Genomic DNA, 20,932 nt, shown 5'->3' with positions numbered 1-20,932 from the left:
CTGAAAGGAAAGATTTTTCTCCCTGCCTGCTCCCTCCGTGCCTCAATCGCATCCTTATCTCCCTTTTCCTCACCTTGGTTCTTTTTTCACTTGTTTTTTGATATTTTGGGTTTGTTTTTGTGGATTTTTTTTCTTTTTTTTTGAGTTACAAAGCCAACCCTCTGTTTTTCTCCCCTTTCAAAGCAATCTGAAAGGAGAGTTTTTTCTCCCTGCCTGCAACAGGCAGGCAAAACCAAGCAGCAGCAATTAAAAAAAATTAAAAAATCCACCAGGTTACCTCTGGATCTGAGAGGGGATGAAGTGCTGGGGGCTGATTTGAGTTTCTTCTCAATTTCTCTGGAGTGCTGCTGAGTAGTTTTGGACCTGAACTTGAGGAAATCTCTTCCCATGGAGTACTGCTCAGTCATCAGGGTGTTCCAGCTCAGCCTCCATGTTGCTGCCACTCAGCTTGGCCACAGCTCCCTTTTGAAAATCATTTTGAACCAGGTTTTTCTTTTTTTTTTTTAATGAATTTACTTGCAGTTACAATGTAAATTAATACCAAATGAGGAAATTTTAATTTCTGGCAGGGGAGGAGTGTGGTGCTGGCTCAGGAAGTGATTTGTAACAGAGTTGTAAGTCTGTAAATCTGTCCCTGTCTGCAGATCAGTGCAGCTCTTAGTGCCAATTCTTAGGTCTCTGGAGTGGACTTCTCCCTCCCTGAGAGGAGTTTGGTGGGAATGTAACTGCCAGGAAACTTTGCCATGTAAAAAGGAAAAGAGTGGATCCTTCTCTGTGCTGGAGGGAATGGAATATCCAGGCTCTTCACAGGATCATCCGGGTTGGAAAGGACCTCAGAGCTCATCAAGTCCAACCCTTGATCCACTCCCCCCGTGGTTCCCAGCCCATGGCACTGAGTGCCACATCCAGGCTCTTTTGAAATATCTCCAGGGATGGAGAATCCACCCCTTCCCTGGGCAGCCCATTCCAATGTCTGATCACCCTCTCCAGAAAGAAATTCTTTCTAATGTCCAACCTAAACCTCCCCTGGCACAACTTGAGACCTCTTGTGCCCTCTTGTCTTGCTGAGAGTTGCCTGGGAAAAGAGCCCAACCCCCCCCTGGCTCCAACCTCCTTTCAGGGAGTTGGAGAGAGTGATGAGGTCTCCCCTGAGCCTCCTCTTCTCCAGCCTCAACACCCCCAGCTCCCTCAGCCCTTCCTCACAGGACTTGTGCTGGATCCCTTCACAGCCTCCTTGCTCTTCTCTGGACCTGCTCCAGCACCTCAAGCTCCTTCCTGAGCTGAGGGGCCCAGAACTGGACACAGGACTCAAGCTGTGGCCTCCCCAGGGCTGAGCACAGGGGCAGAATCCCTTCCCTGGACCTGCTGGCCACGCTCTTCCTGACACAGCCCAGGATGCCATTGGCCTTCTTGGCCACCTGGGCACACTGCTGCCTCCTCTTCAGCTTCCTGGCAATCCAGACTCCCAGCTCCCTTTCTGCCACTCTGTGCCCAGCCTGGAGCTCCCCATGGGGTTGTTGTCTTAAACCAGTAAAGGTTGTAGAAGGGTCCAGTTTGGTGCCACTCCAGGTTATTGGTGCACAGCAACTGGGAGATTGTGTCAGCTGGTCAGGAAAGTGATGGGAGGGCTGGAGCCAGGCTGAGAGAGTTGGGGGTGTTCAGCCTGGAGAAGAGAAGGCTCCAGGGAGATCTTAGAGCACCTTCCAGTGCCTGAAGGGGCTCCAGGAAAGCTGGGGAGGGACTTTGGACAAAGGCCTTGAGGGATGGGATGAGGGAAAGTTGTTTTAAGATCAAGGAAGGGATTTTCAGATGAGATCTTGGGAATAAATTCATTGCTGTGAGGGTGCTGAGCCCCTGGTTGCCCAGGTTGCCCAAGGAAGCTGTGGCTGCCCCATCCCTGGCAGTGTCTCAGCCCAGGTTGGATGGGGCTTGGAGCACCCTGGGCTGGGGGAGGTGTCCCTGCCCATGCAGGGGGCTTGGGACTAGGTGATCTTCAAGGTCCCTTCCAACCCAAACCAGTCTAGGATTCCATGATGTCTTCTCCCACTTTTCTGTATTTTTGTGCAAACCCCTGTTTTCCCTAATTATCAGCTGGCTGCCAAACTCCTGCTGAATTTTTTGTAGCTTTTTAAGCAACTTGAACATGACCTGTAGGCTCTGGTGAGAAGTGGACCAGGCTCTGGTGATGCTTTTGCTTAATTAGGAAAGCAGAACCCTGGGGATGCTCTGGAGCTCTCCTGTTATTCCCTTGGGGATGGGGCAAATCCCACTGCAGCGAGGGGAAAGGAGGCAGGAGGTGGCTCTGCTGGAGCTGCACAACTTTTATCAGAGAACCATTATGGTTGGAAAAGCCCTTAAAGCTCCTCAAACCCATCTTTCAGCCCAGCACCACCATTCCCCCTGAACCAGACCCCAAAGTGCCACATCTGCAGAGAAGCAGAGCTCTAGAATCTCAGGTTGGAAGGGACCTCAAGCCTCACCTGCTCCAACCCTTCTAATATTATTTTTTTATCTGAAATGTCAGCATCCCATTGAGCTGAGACTCCAGACTTCCCAAAGTGGGGGAATCCACCACTTCTGGGAGACCATTCCAATCCTCAGAGGGAAAAATTTTCCTCTTGTGTCCAATCTGAACGTCCCCAGGAGCAACTTGTGCCCATTGCCCCTTGGCTTGTCCATGGGATTCCTTGTCCATAGGGATTCTCCATCTTCTCTGTACCCTTTTAGTACTGGAATATCATATTAAGGTCTCCCCTGAGCCTTCTCTGCTCAAGGCTGAACAGCCCCATGGTTTTGAACACCTCCAGGGATGGTGACTCCACCTCTCCCCAGAGCAAAATTCTTTGTCTCTTGTTCTGCCTTCAGCACTCCCTGAATTCCAGCTGGTTCTGCCTGTTCCCCCTTGTCTGCACAGAAAAAAAGAGATAATGACCCTTCAGCTGTCACACTGGCCCTAAATTAAATAACAGGCACTTTCTGTAGCACAGGGGAAGATCCCAAAGCTTGGGGCCAGGTTTTCTTGGGGTGCTCTGAAGGTTGGGACCTGCAGGACTGGAATTTGGTCCCTCAGGTCTTGCATTGCCCTTGGCTGCAGCACTTTGCTGGCTGAGGAAGCTCAGCTGCTTTTTCTTAGTTCCCTTCTTGGTGAATTAAAATCTACGGTGTTTCTGTGAACCCTAGGACCTAATTAATGCAAAAAAAAAACCAGAATGGTTTGGGGTTTTTTTTTTTGTTTCTCTTCAGGCCTCATCCTTAATTCAGGCACTTCAGGAGGACTGGAGAGGGCGCCTGTGAGCCGTGCTTGTTCCTTATCGTAGAGGTTGATTTTTGTTGTACCAACCAGTGGGAAGACCTTAAATTTTCTGAGGTCTGCAAAGCAAATGTCACCGTGGGAGCACAGATACTGGAACCCAAACTTTCTTGTTAAAAACAAGTGTATGGGAGCCACACAAAAATATTACTTTAAAAATTGGAGTCAGCTGTTTTCAGCTGTTCAAAGTTTCCACACATTGCTGTAATGAAACTCAAAACTTGCAGCTGAAGCTTCCAGTTCCCTTCTTGGTGAACTAAAATCTACGGTGTTTCTGTGAACCCTAGGACCTAATTAATGCAAAAAAAAAAACAAACCAAAAAAAAACCCCCAAACCATTCTGTTTCTCTTCAGGCCTCATCCTTAATTCAGGCACTTCAGGAGGACTGGAGAGGGCGCCTGTGAGCCGTGCTTGTTCCTTATCGTAGAGGTTGATTTTTGTTGTACCAACCAGTGGGAAGACCTTAAATTTTCTGAGGTCTGCAGAGCAAATGTCACCGTGGGAACACAGATACTGGAACCCAAACTTTCTTGTTAAAAACAAGTGTATGGGAGCCACACAAAAGTATTACTTTAAAAATTGGAGTCAGCTGTTTTCAGCTGTTCAAAGTTTCCACACATTGCTGTAATGAAACTCAAAACTTGCAGCTGAAGCTTCCAGTGCTGTCAGAAAATACCTGAGCATACTTTTTTTTATTTTAAAGCAAGCTGGGAGGAAAGCATTCTCTGTCTTGTAAGATTTATACTTCCACTCATTGCCATCTCACAAGGGTGGAATTAAAAAAAATGAGATTGGACTCAGTGATCTTGAAGATCTTTCCCAGCCTGAGCAATTCCATAATTCTGGTAAAATAAGAAGCAGAGCAGAACTTGCAGATTCCAATTTGGGTCATTTATCTTTCCAAAAATGCTACTGCAGACAGACAAATTCCTTCTAAGGGAATTTTATCCTGTAGGCATTTGTTATAGGAAGAGCTACAATCCCTCCTTGTACCTCAGAGCATCCTGTTCTTAAGACACTTGGTCTCTGTACCTTGCTGCAGGTTTGTGGGCTCCCTGGGCACCATCATTATCAAATGCAAAGATCTACGAATTATCCAGCTGGATATCCCTGGCATGGAGGAGTGTCTGAACATTGCCAGCTCCATTGAGGTAAGAATTCATCTCTGTAAATAACACTTCTGCTCTCAGAGCTTGATCAGGCTTTTTCACAGCTTTGTTTCCTCCCCCCCCCTCTGTTATTGCTGTTCTGGAAGGCAAATGAGAATTGGGGGGTGCTTCCTTTCAGTTGTTAAAATATTGTTTGTTGCTTGTGGTTTTTTTTTTTTATTTATTTTTATTTTTTAAAATAATAGCAATTTAAAAAAACAACAAAGTAAATCCCCCACATCTTTTCTGAATCAAGTGTCTTCCACTAGCACTGGGAAAATGAAGCTCAGCTTCATTATGCTGAGGAGGCATTTGCATGAGGAGGCAAAACCCAGTCAGACTTGGATGAGTTTCACATCTCAAATAACACTGAGTGACTGAGTTTAAGCTCTGTTGCTAGTAACCAGGTAGATATCATGTAGAATGTGCCCCTTTAGTTGCACCTGTGTGCATTTTGCTCATCCTTTGGGGTGCTGTTGCACCCTGTAGCCTGCAGACACGATGCTGTGTGTGCAGATCCCCAGCTGCAGTGAGATTGTTATCATCTGATTTTGTTTCTTCTGCTTTTTTTTTTTTTTTTTTTTTTTTTTTTTTTTTTTTTTTTTTTTTTTTTTTTTTTTTTTTTTCCATGTGTTTGTTTTAAACTACCCTGCAGCTGTTTCAGACTTCATGGCTGAATACTTTTGGGTGGCTTAAGTTTGCATCACCAACATTCAAGGAAAATGCCACTTGCTGTGTATTTCTTGAAACAAAAGAGCAGTTTGGACAAATGGAGTAGCTGTTTATTTTTCTCCCACCCAGGCACTTTCCACCCTGGATTCTGTCACACTCATGTACCCCTTCTTCTACCGACCCATGTTTGAAATCATTGAAGATGGCTGGCACTCCTTTCTGCCTGACCAAGAGTTTGAGCTCCTCAGTGCAGTGGTAAGTTGGATCGTGCAGATTCACACTACTGGTGTGAGCAGTTTGTGAAGTGTTGCACTCAGGAGTGGCTGGAGTGGAAATCCTGGGTGGTGAAAACAGCTGTTCCCTGCCTGAGGGGAAAGCAAGTGTTGCTCAGATATTCACTGATAAAAATATTGGGCATTTCTAAACATTCCTACTTAGCATTTGTGTTTTATTTTTTACAAATAGAGCTTTGAAGCCTCTTTAAGAGTTACCTGAGAAGACATGGAGGTAGGGAATGTTTTTATCCTTTGGGGAGGGTCCTCCTTACTGTAAGAGCAAGTTTAAGGTTGCAAAGGGTTTCTTGGCTCTCCAGGAAGATGACAGTAGATCAAGGTGCCCACTGGGAAACACTTCATTCTGATCCATGCCAGGGAAATTCAGCCAGCAGGGAATTTCCAGTCATGTTCTTCCAGGTGCCTTGAGCACATGTTGATATTATTTTTGTACCTATAGTGTAGGAGTTGTTCTGGTGGCATTGCCTGTTGTATCTGTTACAGAAACTTCATCCTTGTAGATAAGTTGATCAAGTATGGGTTTGGTGATCAGGTAGTGAGGTGGATCAGGAACTGGTTGAAAGGAAGGAGTCAGAGAGTTGTAGTCAATGGGGCAGAATCTGGTTGGAGGTGTGGGACCAGTGGAGTCCCTCAGGGGTCGGTACTGGGACCGGTGTTGTTCAATATCTTCATCAACGACTTGGATGAGGGTATAGAATGTACCCTCAGCAAGTTTGCTGATGACACTAAGCTGGGAGGAGTGGCCGACACACCAGAAGGCTGTGCTGCCATTCAGAGAGACTTAGACAGGCTGGAGAGTTGGGCAGGGAGAAACATGATGAAATTCAACAAGGGGAAGTGGAGAGTTTTGCATTTGGGGAAGAACAACACGATGTCCCAGTATAGGTTGGGGGCTGAGCTGCTGGAGAGCAGTGTAGGTGAAAGAGACCTGGGGGTCCTGGTAGACAAGAAGATGCCCATGAGCCAGCAGTGTGCCCTTGTGGCCAAGAAGGCCAATGGCATCCTGGGGTGCATTAGAAAGGGTGTGGTTAGTAGGTCAAGAGAGGTTCTCCTCCCCCTCTATTCTGCATTGGTGAGGCCACACCTGGAGTATTGTGTCCAGTTCTGGGCCCCTCAGTTCAAGAAGGACAGGGAAGTGCTTGAAAGAGTCCAGCGCAGAGCTACTGAGATGATTAAGGGAGTGGAACATCTCCCTTATGAGGAAAGGCTGAGGGAGCTGGGGCTCTTTAGTTTGGAGAAAAGGAGACTGAGGGGTGACCTCATCAATGTTTTCAAATATGTAAGGGGTGAGTGTCAGGGAGATGGAGTTAGGCTTTTCTCAGTGGTGACCAGTGATAGGACAAGGGGTAATGGGTGTAAATTGGAGCATAGGAGGTTCAAGTTGAATATCAGAAAAAATTTTTTTACTGTAAGGGTGACAGAGCCCTGGAACAGGCTGCCCAGGGGGGTTGTGGAGTCTCCTTCACTGGAGACATTCAAAACCCACCTGGACACGTTCCTAGGTGATGTACTCTAGGGGGCCCTGCTCTGGCAGGGGGGGTTGGACTAGATGATCTTTCCAGGTCCCTTCCAACCCCTAGGATTCTATCATTCTATGATTCTATGATACATTAGGAACTGGCTTGGTTGCAGGATCCCACCTATTTTAGTGGTGCCTTGTTAGGATCTCTGTGCTCCAGGTTTTTCTTTGGCATTAAATACATTCACTTGCTGCATCATCTCTGGTTTCTGAGGCTGCATCCATTAGTACAGCATCAAGGACATGGCTTTTTTATTTTTTTTTTCTTCATTTTATCTTCACCCAGCTTGTCTGCAGCATTTATCACTTCCTGTTTATGGCTAATAACTGAATAATATGATTAGCTTGACCAGATTTGTGTGATGAAGTCAGTGGAAAATCAGAAGAGTTCAGGGGTCTTCCTATTTTTATCTCTTAGCTGGAGAACTCTCACATGTTCCATCCTCATCTGCTGTCAAAAGATGCACAAACTGACCTGTTACAAACCACCACCACAGTTTGGGTTTTGATTTCACCTGGGGAAGTCAAAGATGTGATCAGAATCTTCTTCTGTTGGGAGGCAGCTCAGCAGAGGAATCTTGCAGGCATTTCAAAAGGAATTAAAAGGCCAGAAGCTGAAGTGCTGTCTGGTGAGAAGGGAGGAATGTAGGACCAGGACTGGGGGCAGCTGAAGGAAATCCCTCAGAGCATAGTGCAAGGCTGCAGGAGCTGGTTCTGCTTCTGCTCACCTTTAGCTGAAATCATTTTGAGATGTCAGGAATCCTAGAATCACTTCTGATGCAGGTGCTAACAGGGAATCACTGGTAAGCTGCATTTTTTTTTCTTTTCAGGGGTTTAGAAGTGCACTGATAGCTTATTTGTGAATCTCTTGGCTTCCAAACATACACTCCTTGGAAGGCTTATATTTCAAAACCTAATTACTTCATAGCCTCACATTTCAAGGGCAATAATTTGTTTCTTTAAAATACTCTTCTCTAACAGCTGTTGATTAAATTTTGGCTTTTTTAACCCACAACTTCAGCTGTAACTCCTTTTTAATGAAATGGTGGCAAGAGCCAGGTGCAAATGGTTTACATATCCTGAGCAACAGATAAAAAATACTGTTTCCCAAAATTTCTTGTTATTTTTTTATGTGACAGAACAAGTGAATGACATAGTGAAGGAAAAAAAAGAAAAATATCATCTGGATGAGTGGTTTTCTGAAGGTTACCTCCCTCTTCATTAAATCATCCACCTGGTTCTGTTGTGCCTCACCTTCCTCAGTATAGAATCACAGAATGGTTTGGGTTGGAAGGGACCTTAAAGCTCATCAGGTCCAACCCCCTGCATGGTCAGGGACACCTCCCCCAGCCCAGGGTGCTCCAAGCCCCATCCAACCTGGGCTGAGACACTGCCAGGGATGGGGCAGCCACAGCTTCTCTGGGAAACCTGGGCAACCAGAGGCTCAGCACCCTCACCCCAAAGAATGTCCAACCTCAATCTCCCCTCTTCCAGTTTTAACCCATTCCCCTTGTCCTCTCCCTACCCCCCCGTGTCCAAAGCCCTCCCCCAGCTTTCTTGGAGCCCCTTCAGATATTGGAAGGTTGCTCTGAGCTCACCTGGGAGCCTCCTCTTCTCCAGGCTGAACAACCCCAAGCCCTCAGCCTGGCTTCCCAGGGAGGTGCTCAGCCCTCTGAGCATTTGAGTGGCTCTGCTCTGGACACCTTCCAGGAGCTCTGTGTCCTTCTGATGTTGGGGACTCCAGAACTGGACACACAACTCCAGGTGGGGTCTCAGCAGAGCAGAGCAGAGGGGGAGAATCCCCTCCCTCGACCCCTGTCTGTGCTTCTTTTGCTGCAGCCCAGGACATGGTTGGGTTCTGGGCTCCAAGCACACCCTGAGGGCTCATGTTGAGCTTCTGCTCCACCACCACCACCCCCAAGTCCTTCTCAGGACAGTCCTTTCTCCTCCCAACCTGTATTCATGCACAACTTGTCAAAAACTGCATTTCACCCACACAGCAGCTCTGGTGATGGGTAAGTTCCACATTTGGCTGCTCCAGCAGAGTTGTTCTAAAGCTCTGACATACTTTATAATGATAAAGTAAAACTATGAAAGTTAAGATTGTTTTTTCTAAAATTTAGGTAGCATATTATAAAATCAGAATAGATTATGGTTTTAGGCAGGATAACAACAATAATTTGTCTGTTTATCTTGGTTTCTGTTGTGCCAAATGTGTTTTTCTCCCAACACACAAATACACCCCCTGCCTGATGTCACTCCAAGGCACTGATCTGACAGCATCATCAAACATTGCCCCTAGAATGTGACAGCAAACACTTAAGCAACTGCTGGTTCAGCTCCAGGGTTAGGGAGTCTGTCACAACATTCTTGAACATTTAGTCCACAAAGGTGTTAAAGTCCTTGTAAAACAAATTATTTGATTTGATCTAAAGAAATTGGAGGAATGAAGTTTCTGGGGGTTGCCACGTTCTGGTAGGATGTGTGCTTCCCTGTTTGTTTTCTTGGGTACAGCCTACAGCAGAGATCAGCAGGGCTTTTGTCAGGAGAATTCCATGAACTCCTGTTCTGCTAAATCAAACATTATCAGCAGGGGTAGTCCAGCTGAAAATTCAGTCATATGACCAAATCAGCTCCACGTGTCACTGAATGTCACAGCAAAAGCTCAGCAGTACCCATGGGTTCCAAATTACTGTGCTGTGAGATGACACTTGAAAAATACTGGGGGCAATGATATGACAAAACAGTAAAATATTCACAGGAGAGGTGATGTTTGCTCATCCAGCTTCTGGCTGTGGGTGGTGTGGGTTTTTTGCTGGAAGCACATGAGATCTGGGTTGGTTATAGATGTGTGAGGTAAAATGTGGGTGAAAATCCATCCTCTGCACTATACTACTGCCTAACCAGTGAGTGGCTGAGTGAAGTTAGAGTATATGCAAGGGATTTCATATTTTTCTGTGAAATTAGAGAGGAGCTACTAGGTCAGAGTAGAGAGATTTTTCTTCTGCCAACTTAAAGAGGATACTGCAAACTATAACTTCTCAAGGAAACTGAATCTCCAGAGTCAAGTGAAGTGTCCCTGAGAAGTTTGTACATTGAGAGTATCCTTAATGTGAGGGAGTTTCATTGCCACAAAACTCTTTCAAGAATAAAAGCAGAACTTCTTGGCTTGGGGCTCAGTGTGTAGGGGTGTGGGTAGCCCAATTTTTGCTCTTGCCAGAAGAGCAGCAATCTTTGTCTGCCATCTGGGTTTTTTTGTGTTTAAGAAAATTCTTCTCTCTACTTTTTTTTCCTTTGGAGTCATTGCCTTTCATCTGCTCACTTCCCCATCCTTTGCTGCTTCTAACCATCACTGGAATTAGCTTTTTCTGATTCCCTCAAAGTATTGATCCCTCTGTAAAGTAAATGTTAACTTTGTGAGTTTCACACAGCATCCTTACCTGAGGATGTCTGAAGATGAGGTTCCACCTCATCCCTTTCACCAGAGCCCTTACTCCTTCCTGCACCAGCATCTGCTGCTGCACACACTTGAATTTCTGTTCCCTCACTCTTCCAGTTAGAAACAGCAATTTTTTTTCTTCCAAATTGCAGACAGGCCCCAAGCAAAAGCCAAGAAGAGACTTGCACTGGTGGGTTTGATTCATGTTGGAATATGTTTGAGCAGTCTGCAGCTGGCACTGCAGAGGTTAACTGGATCTCTGCAGAAGCTACAGAAGAGAAATGATGCTGATTGCTGCCAGGCTCCTCCTCCTTCCCATGGAACAGTGAATTATAACTGGATGGCAGGATAAATCTGTCTCATGTTATAAATGGTGAGGAGAGGTTATGGGCAGGGTTAAGTTGCCAAAGTGGGACATAAATCAGGTTGATACCCTTCCATTTCTGTTTCATACTGGTGGGACTGGTGACAGCCAGGCTCTTAAAAAAGCATTCCATGGAGTTCTGATGTTGCCTTCTCTACATCCTGTGTGCCAGTGAGGTATTTCAGTTCTGTTCTAAATCCATGTGTGTTTGTTTTTATTGTTGTAAACAGATCTCCCACATCATATGAAATCTGCTGTAATTTAATTTTTTTTTTTTTTTATAGCTTTTTTGGGGTGTCTATCATTGTTGGTGCATTAAAAGCATGAACTGTGACTGGCCTCCCTGACATGATCCAGAACTTTTCATCTCCAGCTCTAAAGTGATTGCTGGAGGCAATTTGGCAGCTGGGAGAACTTCTGCTTTTTATAAAATGTAGATCTTCAGAGAGGCTGTTTTGAAGCTAATGAATAATGAAGTAAGTTTACAAGAGGGATGATGCAAAACTTTTCCAGGTAACGACTGCTGTTCTTGCTGATGGTAATGCACTCACCAGGGACTTTCCCAGTGTCTTTCTCTTTGGCTGCCACCAAAAGGGACAATTTTGATGTCTCCTACACAACATTTGCTGTTCCCATGCCTTGGAGCTACTGATGATGAAACAGTGATCAGCTTGTTCATCTTATAGGAAGACTTCAGTGCCAGAAAACCTTTCTAAATCGATCCTGGTTTCCCATGAGACCAGTGAGCCAGTGATTTCTATAAGCAGGAGCCAGTCAGGAGTTGTAAGACAAGAGGCAGTAAGTCTCTGGAAGAAAGGGAAGAGAAAAAGAGCCCTACTTCAGATCAGAGCTGTGTAATTAATGCTTCCTGAATTGATTGGGATTTTTTTTTTTGCATCCTATTAGGGCATAATTTAACTGTCATCCTCTTCCTTTCTCTGATCCCTACTCTATCTCCTTTCCTTTTTGTCTAGCTGAAAGTTCTTTTCAACACATGAGCAGAGTTTTTAACAACATCTGTACAAGGTCTCTGCCTGCTGCAGTGTCCCACAAACACTTCCCAGTCTGCACCAAAAGCACCCTCAGCTGAGGAGTTCACTCAAGGTCCTCTTTGCTCTCTCACACCTGTGTCATGGCAGTGCATAGGAACTAAAATTAAAAAAAAAATTAGTTCACCTTGACAGCTGCCAGTTCCTTTTCAAAAGGTTTTCCAGTTTAATTTTAACTACTTTGAGTCTGGAGCTTTTGTAGGCAAATTTGACTGCTGTCATAGAAGAGAATCATAAATTGGTTTGGGTGGGAAGGGACCTTTAAAATCCATCCAGTCCAACCCTCTGCTGGGAGCTGGGACATCTTCAGCTAGTTCAGGTCAGACAGAGCCCTGTCCAACCTGACCTGGAATGTTTTCAGGGATGGGGCATCTCCCACCTCTCTGAGCAACGTGTGCCAGTGTCTCACCACCTTTGTTATAAAAAATAGTTTTCCTTCTGTCTAGCCTGAATCTCACCCCTTTTAGTTTAAAAACCATCACCCCTTGTCCTATCCCAACAGACCCTGCTGAAATATTTGTCCCCATCTTTCCTGTAGACCCACTTTAAATATTGAAAGGCCACAGATGGTGTCTGCAGGGTCTTTTCTTCACCCTGAACAACCCCAACTCTCTCTGCCTTTCCTCATAGCAGAGGTGCTCCAGCCCTTTCTAAGGGGGATTCTGCTGCTACTTTTGGGAATCTAATGCTGCTATTAAAATCAAAGCATTTTGTAGAAGTCATGTTTATTCCCTGAGGCTTCTGCTTGCAGGTTTTGTTTGCCATGAGGAGTACAGGATAATGATTCACTGACTGAAGGAGCAACCCACTGCCTTGCAGTTGCAGACCATGAGCTTCCCTGCCAAACTTTAGTCAAGGTTCTGCTGTGTGCACCTGGGTAAAATACCTACTTCATGGCCATTGTTGTACCTGGATGGTGTCTTTACTGCAGTAGACAGTGGTGTGGTACCAGCCCAGGAGCAGCAAGCCCTCCATGGGCTTGTCTAAGGCTGCAGTTGGGGCAGTGTCAGCTCTTCCACCCTTTTTAAGGATGGAAATGAAAGGACTTTTAAGTTAAGTAAGGGTTCCTCATCAGTGAGGCCACTCACTGACCTTTGTTTTTCTCTGAGCTGGAGCCAAGCCTTGGGTCTGACCCTGGATATCAGGTAACCTGAGTTCTCCTCCCAGGTGCTTGCAAGGCTGCAGGGTTCCTTCTTTCACAAGTGTGTGGCTGGTGGGAGCTGCAAAATGACTTAAGAGGATTTCAGGATGAGACCCTAGTGCTTAGATGCTGTGCTGGTTCCAGGAGGTGTTTTTGGAGGAAAAGCTGTTTTAGGTAAAGCAGAAGCCATAGAGAAGAATCAAGCTGGAAAAGTTAAATTGCAATTTTAACCTCAGAGCAGCTTCAGTGTCTGGAGCTCTTGGAACAGCCTTGCCTTTCTTGGCCACCTTTGCCTCATGGACAACAATTCCACTGTAATGCAGAAAATTTTAAACTAGACTCAACTTTCCAAGGTAGAACCTTGAAAGTCAAGCTGTGACTAGCTTTGCTCTCAGCACAGACAGAGGTTTCAGCCTGTGTCACCTGCATCTAAACCCACTTTTTATTCCTCTAAATCTGCTGATGTAGGAATACATCTCTCTTCTGGTGTCTCAAGAGAGAGCCATACCACACTCTTGCTTCCTACAAGATTGAAGCTATCTGCAGAGGCAGTAAGTTGTGGTGTGGTGTGTACTGCAGACATGTTGTCTGCTGTGTCTCTGCTGGAGAGCAGTGTAGGTGAAAGAGACCTGGGGGTCCTGGTAGACAAGAAGATGACCATGAGCCAGCAATGTGCCCTTGTGGCCAAGAAGGCCAATGGCATCCTGGGGTGCATTAGAAAGGGTGTGGTTAGTAGGTCAAGAGAGGTTCTCCTCCCCCTCTATTCTGCATTGGTGAGGCCACACCTGGAGTATTGTGTCCAGTTCTGGGCCCCTCAGTTCAAGAAGGACAGGGAAGTGCTTGAAAGAGTCCAGCGCAGAGCTACTGAGATGATTAAGGGAGTGGAACATCTCCCTTATGAGGAAAGGCTGAGGGAGCTGGGGCTCTTTAGTTTGGAGAAAAGGAGACTGAGGGGTGACCTCATCAATGTTTTCAAATATGTAAGGGGTGAGTGTCAGGGAGATGGAGTTAGGCTTTTCTCAGTGGTGACCAGTGATAGGACAAGGGGTAATGGGTGTAAATTGGAGCATAGGAGGTTCAAGTTGAATATCAGAAAAAATTTTTTTACTGTAAGGGTGACAGAGCCCTGGAACAGGCTGCCCAGGGGGGTTGTGGAGTCTCCTTCACTGGAGACATTCAAAACCCGCCTGGACACGTTCCTAGGCGATGTACTCTAGGGGGCCCTGCTCTGGCAGGGGGGGTTGGACTAGATGATCTTTCGAGGTCCCTTCCAACCTCTAGGATTCTATGATTCTATGAATAGTTAAAAGCCCCAAGCACCCCTTTCTGACTTCCTTTGCTTATGAGCTTTGTCTGCACACTGGGTCATGAGCTTCTACAAGCTGCTGCAACACAAGAAAATGGTTGCAGGCAACACCAAGAGGGCTTGGGGGGGAAAAGTAACTCAACAGACCTATAAATGGGTACTTGAAGAACTAGGCAGGGATATTCTTTCCAATGCCTGCAATGCAACATCTGAGAGGTAGGGGATGAGGAGTTCACTGCAGAGCCTGGTTTGTCCTTGGACATCTCTTTCGCTGTGGGTTTGTTGGAGACAAAATGCGATGCTGGGTTTTATCTGACTCCTTGGTGTGGTTCTGCTGCTTCACCCTCAGTTTGGGAGTTCCTTTTCCCTCATCTGTTAAGCTGTGACAGTAGTAATCTGGTTTCTGACCAAAAGCCTGTACATCCTCATCTTTTTCAGACAGATGAATGGCGTCTAAGCTGCATCAATAAGGAATTCACTGTCTGTCCCTCCTACCCTCCTGTTGTCATTGTCCCCAAATCCATCGATGACGAAGCGCTCCGGAAAGTCGCCACGTTTCGCCACGGCAGTCGTTTCCCAGTCCTCAGCTATTATCACAAGAAGAATGGGATGGTAAGTTGCATTTGAGTAATGGTTGTACCTGGAGGAAGTGTGTGAATCTGCTCATTAAATGAATCATAGAACTGGCTGGGTTGGAAGGGACCTCAGAGCTCACCAAGTCCAACCCTTGATCCACTCCCGCTGCAGTTCCCAGCCCATGGCACTGAGTGCCACATCCAGGCTCTTTTGAAATAGCTCCAGGGATGGAGAATCCACCCCTTCCCTGGGCAGCCCATTCCAATGCCTGATCACCCTCTCCAGAAAGAAATTCTTTCTAATGTCCAACCTAAACCTCCCCTGGCACAACTTGAGACCTCTTGTGCCCTCTTGTCTTGCTGAGAGTTGCCTGGGAAAAGAGCCCAACCCCCCCCTGGCTCCAACCTCCTTTCAGGGAGTTGGAGAGAGCGATGAGGTCTCCCCTGAGCCTCCTCTTCTCCAGCCTCAACACCCCCAGCTCCCTCAGCCCTTCCTCACAGCACTTGTGCTGGATCCCTTCACAGCCTCCTTGCTCTTCTCTGGACCTGCTCCAGCACCTCAAGCTCCTTCCTGAGCTGAGGGGCCCAGAACTGGACACAGGACTCAAGCTGTGGCCTCCCCAGGGCTGAGTACAGGGGCAGGATAAAAAAAAACCAAAAAAACAACAACCAACAACTCAGGCTTTAGATTTAATACAGCTCGTGAGGCATTTGCTCGTTTTGTATTGCAGCTTATTAAGAGCATGCAATGAAGCTGGTTGTGGGTGATGGAATGAGTAATCTCCTTCAAAGAGAAGCTCTCTTTGAATCACTCATTCAAAGCAAGTTGAGGCTTGTAAAGCCACCTCTGGCACCCTGACTTGCTTTGTCTGCCAAGAGGCTTCACGCTGAAAGGATGGCAGGAACCATGTTGTCCTGTCTCTGGGTGGTGGGCTGTCTCCTTCCTAATAGAGTCATGATGACAGCACCCGTGCTGAGCCAGCACCACTTCTGCTGTGCAACTGTTGAAGGAGTGATCAGAACAATCTGTTCTCCAAGCTTTTCAGTGGAACATGTTTCAGGAGGAGCAAATTCTTGCTGTTGCACAGACTTTGCCACCTCTCAACGAGCCAAACTCTGAAGGAGTGACTGATAAGGCTGTAATTAAGAAATGCACTTTATGAAATTGTTGAGTAATTCTTTGTATCTCTTGCTGATGTAACCAGCTCAGAAGATGCTGGGATGGCCAACCTGCAGCTTGTAAACTTGATCCAGGCTTCTGAGTCAAACATTTTAGGGTGTTCTCTCCTCCTGTTGCCAAGATTTGTAAGCTCTGAGTTTAAGGCCATCTGGTCTGACTTAGTAACACCTTTTGTGGTTTATTTTTTTCTTTTCTTTTGCTTTAAAATCAGCCATGCAGCCACTTCACAACAGTTGAGCTTCCTGCTTTTTTTTTCCCAGCTTGACTGAAAATTGTTGAAGGAAGATTTGTTCAGTTATTTCCAAGTTTCATGTGTCTCAAGTATGAGGAACATAACACTGTTTGGCACAGAGTGCTTGAACTTGTGACAGTAGTGCTGGCTGTCATGTTGCTCTTTTGACTCTTGAGTTTTTCAGCATAGTTGGGATTGCTGAGTGGCTGCCCTCACGTTTTAATTATAATTTGAGCTGCTGTACTGCTTTTTGAATGGAAAAGGCATTCACTAAAGAGAAATTCCACTCAGAAATTTGTGGACCTAAGGTTTATTACTCAAGCCACTGTGTAAAACTCTTATCTAAGAGACATTTTTAACATATGGATGACTCAAGGATTTTAAAAGCAGAGTAAGGAAGATGACAGTCCTGAAAATGTTGGTTTTTGTGAAGGAGCCATCAGCAGGAAGACACTTCAGTGGCTCAGAAAGTGCTGCTTCAGGAATAATTAAAGGGATAAAGCCTTTAAGAAGACACTTGTAATTGAGAGAGTGGCCTGCCAAATGATCACTCAATTCAAAGGTTTCTGGTTTGTTTTTTAAATAAATTCAACCCTTGCAAGGGATTGTGCCTAAAAGAACTGAAGGATTCAGGGCTAGGGAGAGGAGCAGCTGTAAGAAGAACCAGAGGGATGTTTCTGTGCATCAGGCAGTGCAAGTTTGCTTATCTGGGTGCAGGAATGGTTGATTGAGCTTGAAGGAGAAGGGATTAGCAAGTACAGTGGGGTGAGAGAGAAGAGCCCCACTTGAATTTTACCCTTGAGCTGACAGAGGAAGCTTCTGAAGGTTGAGCTATCTCACTCCTGTAAGCACTGTCCCAATGACCCAAGTTATAAAGGAAAGCAGGAGCATCCTGGGGGACTTTCAGCAGCACACTCCTCCAGAGAGAATCATAGAATCCTAGAATCTTAGGGGTTGGAAGGGACCTGGAAAGATCATCTAGTCCAACCCCCCCTGCCAGAGCAGGGCCCCCTAGAGTACATCGCCTAGGAACGTGTCCAGGTGGGTTTTGAATGTCTCCAGTGAAGGAGACTCCACAACCCCCCTGGGCAGCCTGTTCCAGGGCTCTGTCACCCTTACAGTAAAAAAATTTTTTCTGATATTCAACTTGAACCTCCTATGCTCCAATTTACACCCATTACCCCTTGTCCTATCACTGGTCACCACTGAGAAAAGCCTAACTCCATCTCCCTGACACTCACCCCTTACATATTTGAAAACATTGATGAGGTCACCTCTCAGTCTCCTTTTCTCCAAACTAAAGAGACCCAGCTCCCTCAGCCTTTCCTCATAAGGGAGATGTTCCACTCCCTTAATCATCTCAGTAGCTCTGCACTGGACTCTTTCAAGCACTTCCCTGTCCTTCTTGAACTGAGGGGCCCAGAACTGGACACAATACTCCAGGTGTGGCCTCACCAATGCAGAATAGAGGGGGAGGAGAACCTCTCTTGACCTACTAACCACCCCCTTTCTAATGCACCCCAGGATGCCATTGGCCTTCTTGGCCACAAGGGCACATTGCTGGCTCATGGGCATCTTCTTGTCTACCAGGACCCCCAGGTCTCTTTCACCTACACTGCTCTCCAGCAGCTCAGCCCCCAACCTATACTGGGACATCGTGTTGTTCTTCCCCAAATGCAAAACTCTACACTTCCCCTTCTTCATTCCTGCCTTTCAGACCCAGCACCTATTTGCAGTCTCCTTCTCCAGACCCCTAAAAAACCCTCTAATGAAGGGGTTGTCCTTCACACTGAGTTTCAAACTCCAGTCTAGGCTGGGAGCTCAGGTGATCAGTGGCTTTCAGTCTTCAGCCTCTCCTTTCCCAGTGCCTGATCTGTGGTTGGTTGTCTCTCTCTGCAGGTCATGATGAGAAGCAGCCAACCCCTCACAGGTACAAATGGGAGACGTTGCAAAGAAGATGAGAAGCTTATTAATGCCACACTGCGACCTGGCAAGAGGGGCTACATCATTGATACCAGGTCCCTGAATGTTGCCCAGCAGGCCAGAGCCAAGGGAGGAGGCTTTGAACAAGAAGCCCACTATCCCCAGTGGAGGAGGATTCACAAATGTATTGAGAGGTGGGTGAAATCACCTGGGTTCTCTCTGCTTGGTTCAGAAGGGCTGCGTTGGCAGAGCTGTGCTAGCTCCTCAGGGTTTGCTGCTGGAAGAATTGGCTGTGTGTCTTGGTTCCTGTCACCAGGGTCCTTATTTTTTTTCACAAAATCAGGGTTTGTTGGATGGTGAAGGTGCTTGACCTTGCAAATTTGTGTTTGACTCCTTGTTGTGAACAAACTGCTGCAGGTTTCAGACACCTCTTTCTCTGCCCACCTATAGCTGCTCACCTCCCTCCCTGTGTTCCCCTTTGCAGTAGCACACAGGAATGAACAAGTGTCTTGCCAGAATATTTTTGCAGGTGAGGATTTGTTCTGTGGTACAGTCATAGAATCATAGAATCCTAGGGGTTGGAAGGGACCTGGAAAGATCATCTAGTCCAACCCCCCCTGCCAGAGCAGGGCCCCCTAGAGTACATCCCCTAGGAACGTGTCCAGGTGGGTTTTGAATGTCTCCAGTGAAGGAGACTCCACAACCCCCCTGGGCAGCCTGTTCCAGGGCTCCGTCACCCTTACAGTAAAAAAATTTTTTCTGATATTCAACTTGAACCTCCTATGCTCCAATTTACACCCATTACCCCTTGTCCTATCACTGGTCACCACTGAGAAAAGCCTAACTCCATCTCCCTGACACTCACCCCTTACATATTTGAAAACATTGATGAGGTCACCCCTCAGTCTCCTTTTCTCCAAACTAAAGAGCCCCAGCTCCCTCAGCCTTTCCTCATAAGGGAGATGTTCCACTCCCTTAATCATCTCAGTAGCTCTGCGCTGGACTCTTTCAAGCACTTCCCTGTCCTTCTTGAACTGAGGGGCCCAGAACTGGACACAATACTCCAGGTGTGGCCTCACCAATGCAGAATAGAGGGGGAGGAGAACCTCTCTTGACCTACTAACCACACATTCATCTTATCCAGTACTTTTTTTCCTGGACATCTAATACTGTTTAGTCATTTGGAGACAAGTTACTAAGTTAAAGAGATTTTGTCTGACCCTGTCCAGCTGCTCTGAAGCTTTAGTTTTGGGGAATCTTTCTGTGTGGGCATGCAGTAGTGTTACTGGAGCTACTGGAAAGCAGTCACTCTCCTGATCATTGCTTAGGCCAACTCTTCAGGAGCTAATTTAAGGAATATCCTGGCCCTTGCTTTGAAGTATTTGGGTTTGCTTCTAAAAATATTGTGTGGACTTCAATTTGATGTTGATTTGATGATGATTTTTTCACAGGTGGACTTAAGCATCAGGTAGAGAGGAATGAATAAACAGCAATATATGGAGACTAAATATCTTGTGCTATTATTATTTATTATTATTTATTTTTTTATTTTTTATTTTATTTTTATTATTTTTATTATTTTAATTATTTTTTTATTACTTTTACTTTTTATTACTTTTACTTTTTATTACTGGTACTTTTTGGTACTTTTTGGTACTTTTTGGTACTTTTTGGTACTTTTTGGTACTTTTTGGTACTTTTTGGTACTTTTTGGTACTTTTTGGTACTTTTTGGTACTTTTTGGTACTTCTTGTTAGTATTTGTTAGTATTTGTTAGTATTTGTTAGTATTTGTTAGTATTTGTTAGTATTTGTTAGTATTTGTTAGTATTTGTTAGTATTTGTATTATTACTTATTATTATTCATTACTTATTATTATTATTTATTATTATTTTTTATTATAAATATATATTATATTATATTATATTATATTATATTATATTATATTATATTATATTATATTATATTATATTATATTATATTATATTATATTATATTATATTATATTATATTATATTATATTATATTATATTATATCAGCTTTTCTGAGTTGTAGTCTGCTGACTTCATCCTCTATTAGAGCACAGGGTGGAATCAGTGTTAAGTGCCATTTGATCCATCAGTAGTTTGGTGCCTCTTGAAGGCACAGTGTGAAACAAGTCCAGAGAAGCATCTGGTTTTATCAGCTGCATGCTAAATCCCAGCTTTCCAGGATAATGGAAATGATAATGCAACAAATTATAGAAATGACAGAAAATGTGGTGGCTGGGCACGTGTCCTGCTTTCCTTACATTCTTAAGAAATGAGCCAAGCTAATCCTAGTGTGGCTCTACCTTGAAAAGTTGAGTCTAGTTTAAAATTTTCTGCATTACAGTGGAGTTGTTGTCCACGTTATGTCTGGCTTTCATATTTCTGTTGCAGCTCTAGAGGTTAAAACTCCCCACAAAACTTCTGGTGTGGTGGAGAGAAGGAAGGTGCAGCACTTGAAGCTTGGCTGCTGCCCCTGCCAGGCTGCAGTCACACTTGGGGTTGGTGATGGGCATGAGAGTACTGAAACACATTTTACATGGGAAGTGTGAGATGTGGCTCAACACCCAATGTTCAGGGAAGATAATGAGAAGGCCCTCCTGTTTTTTAATGCCTTCTGAAGCAATTTATTTGGAAAATAATTGGGCTACTTGTGTCCAAAGAGTGGCATTGTGGTGGCAGTTGGAAGCAGGTTTGCTGAACGAGGAGACACTTCTGGAAGTACAGGCATCTAAATCACAATCCTTTCTTTT

General features: G+C 45.4%; 1 protein-coding gene across 1 annotated transcript in view; it reads left to right on the top strand.

The window, feature by feature from the left end:
- MTMR9 (myotubularin related protein 9) overlaps window positions 1–20,932 on the top strand; it is a 34,990-nt gene that overhangs the window by 1,541 nt on the left and 12,517 nt on the right. The window contains exons 2-5 of the mRNA XM_071742198.1: window positions 4,354–4,462; window positions 5,261–5,386; window positions 14,681–14,854; window positions 18,129–18,346. Coding sequence (XP_071598299.1) covers window positions 4,354–4,462; window positions 5,261–5,386; window positions 14,681–14,854; window positions 18,129–18,346 — 627 coding nt within the window. The remainder of the gene's footprint in view (window positions 1–4,353; window positions 4,463–5,260; window positions 5,387–14,680; window positions 14,855–18,128; window positions 18,347–20,932) is intronic.

Source organism: Heliangelus exortis, chromosome 3 (genome assembly GCF_036169615.1).
Source record: "Heliangelus exortis chromosome 3, bHelExo1.hap1, whole genome shotgun sequence".
Taxonomy (NCBI): domain Eukaryota; kingdom Metazoa; phylum Chordata; class Aves; order Apodiformes; family Trochilidae; genus Heliangelus; species Heliangelus exortis.
This window is presented reverse-complemented; position numbering and strand designations above follow the sequence as displayed.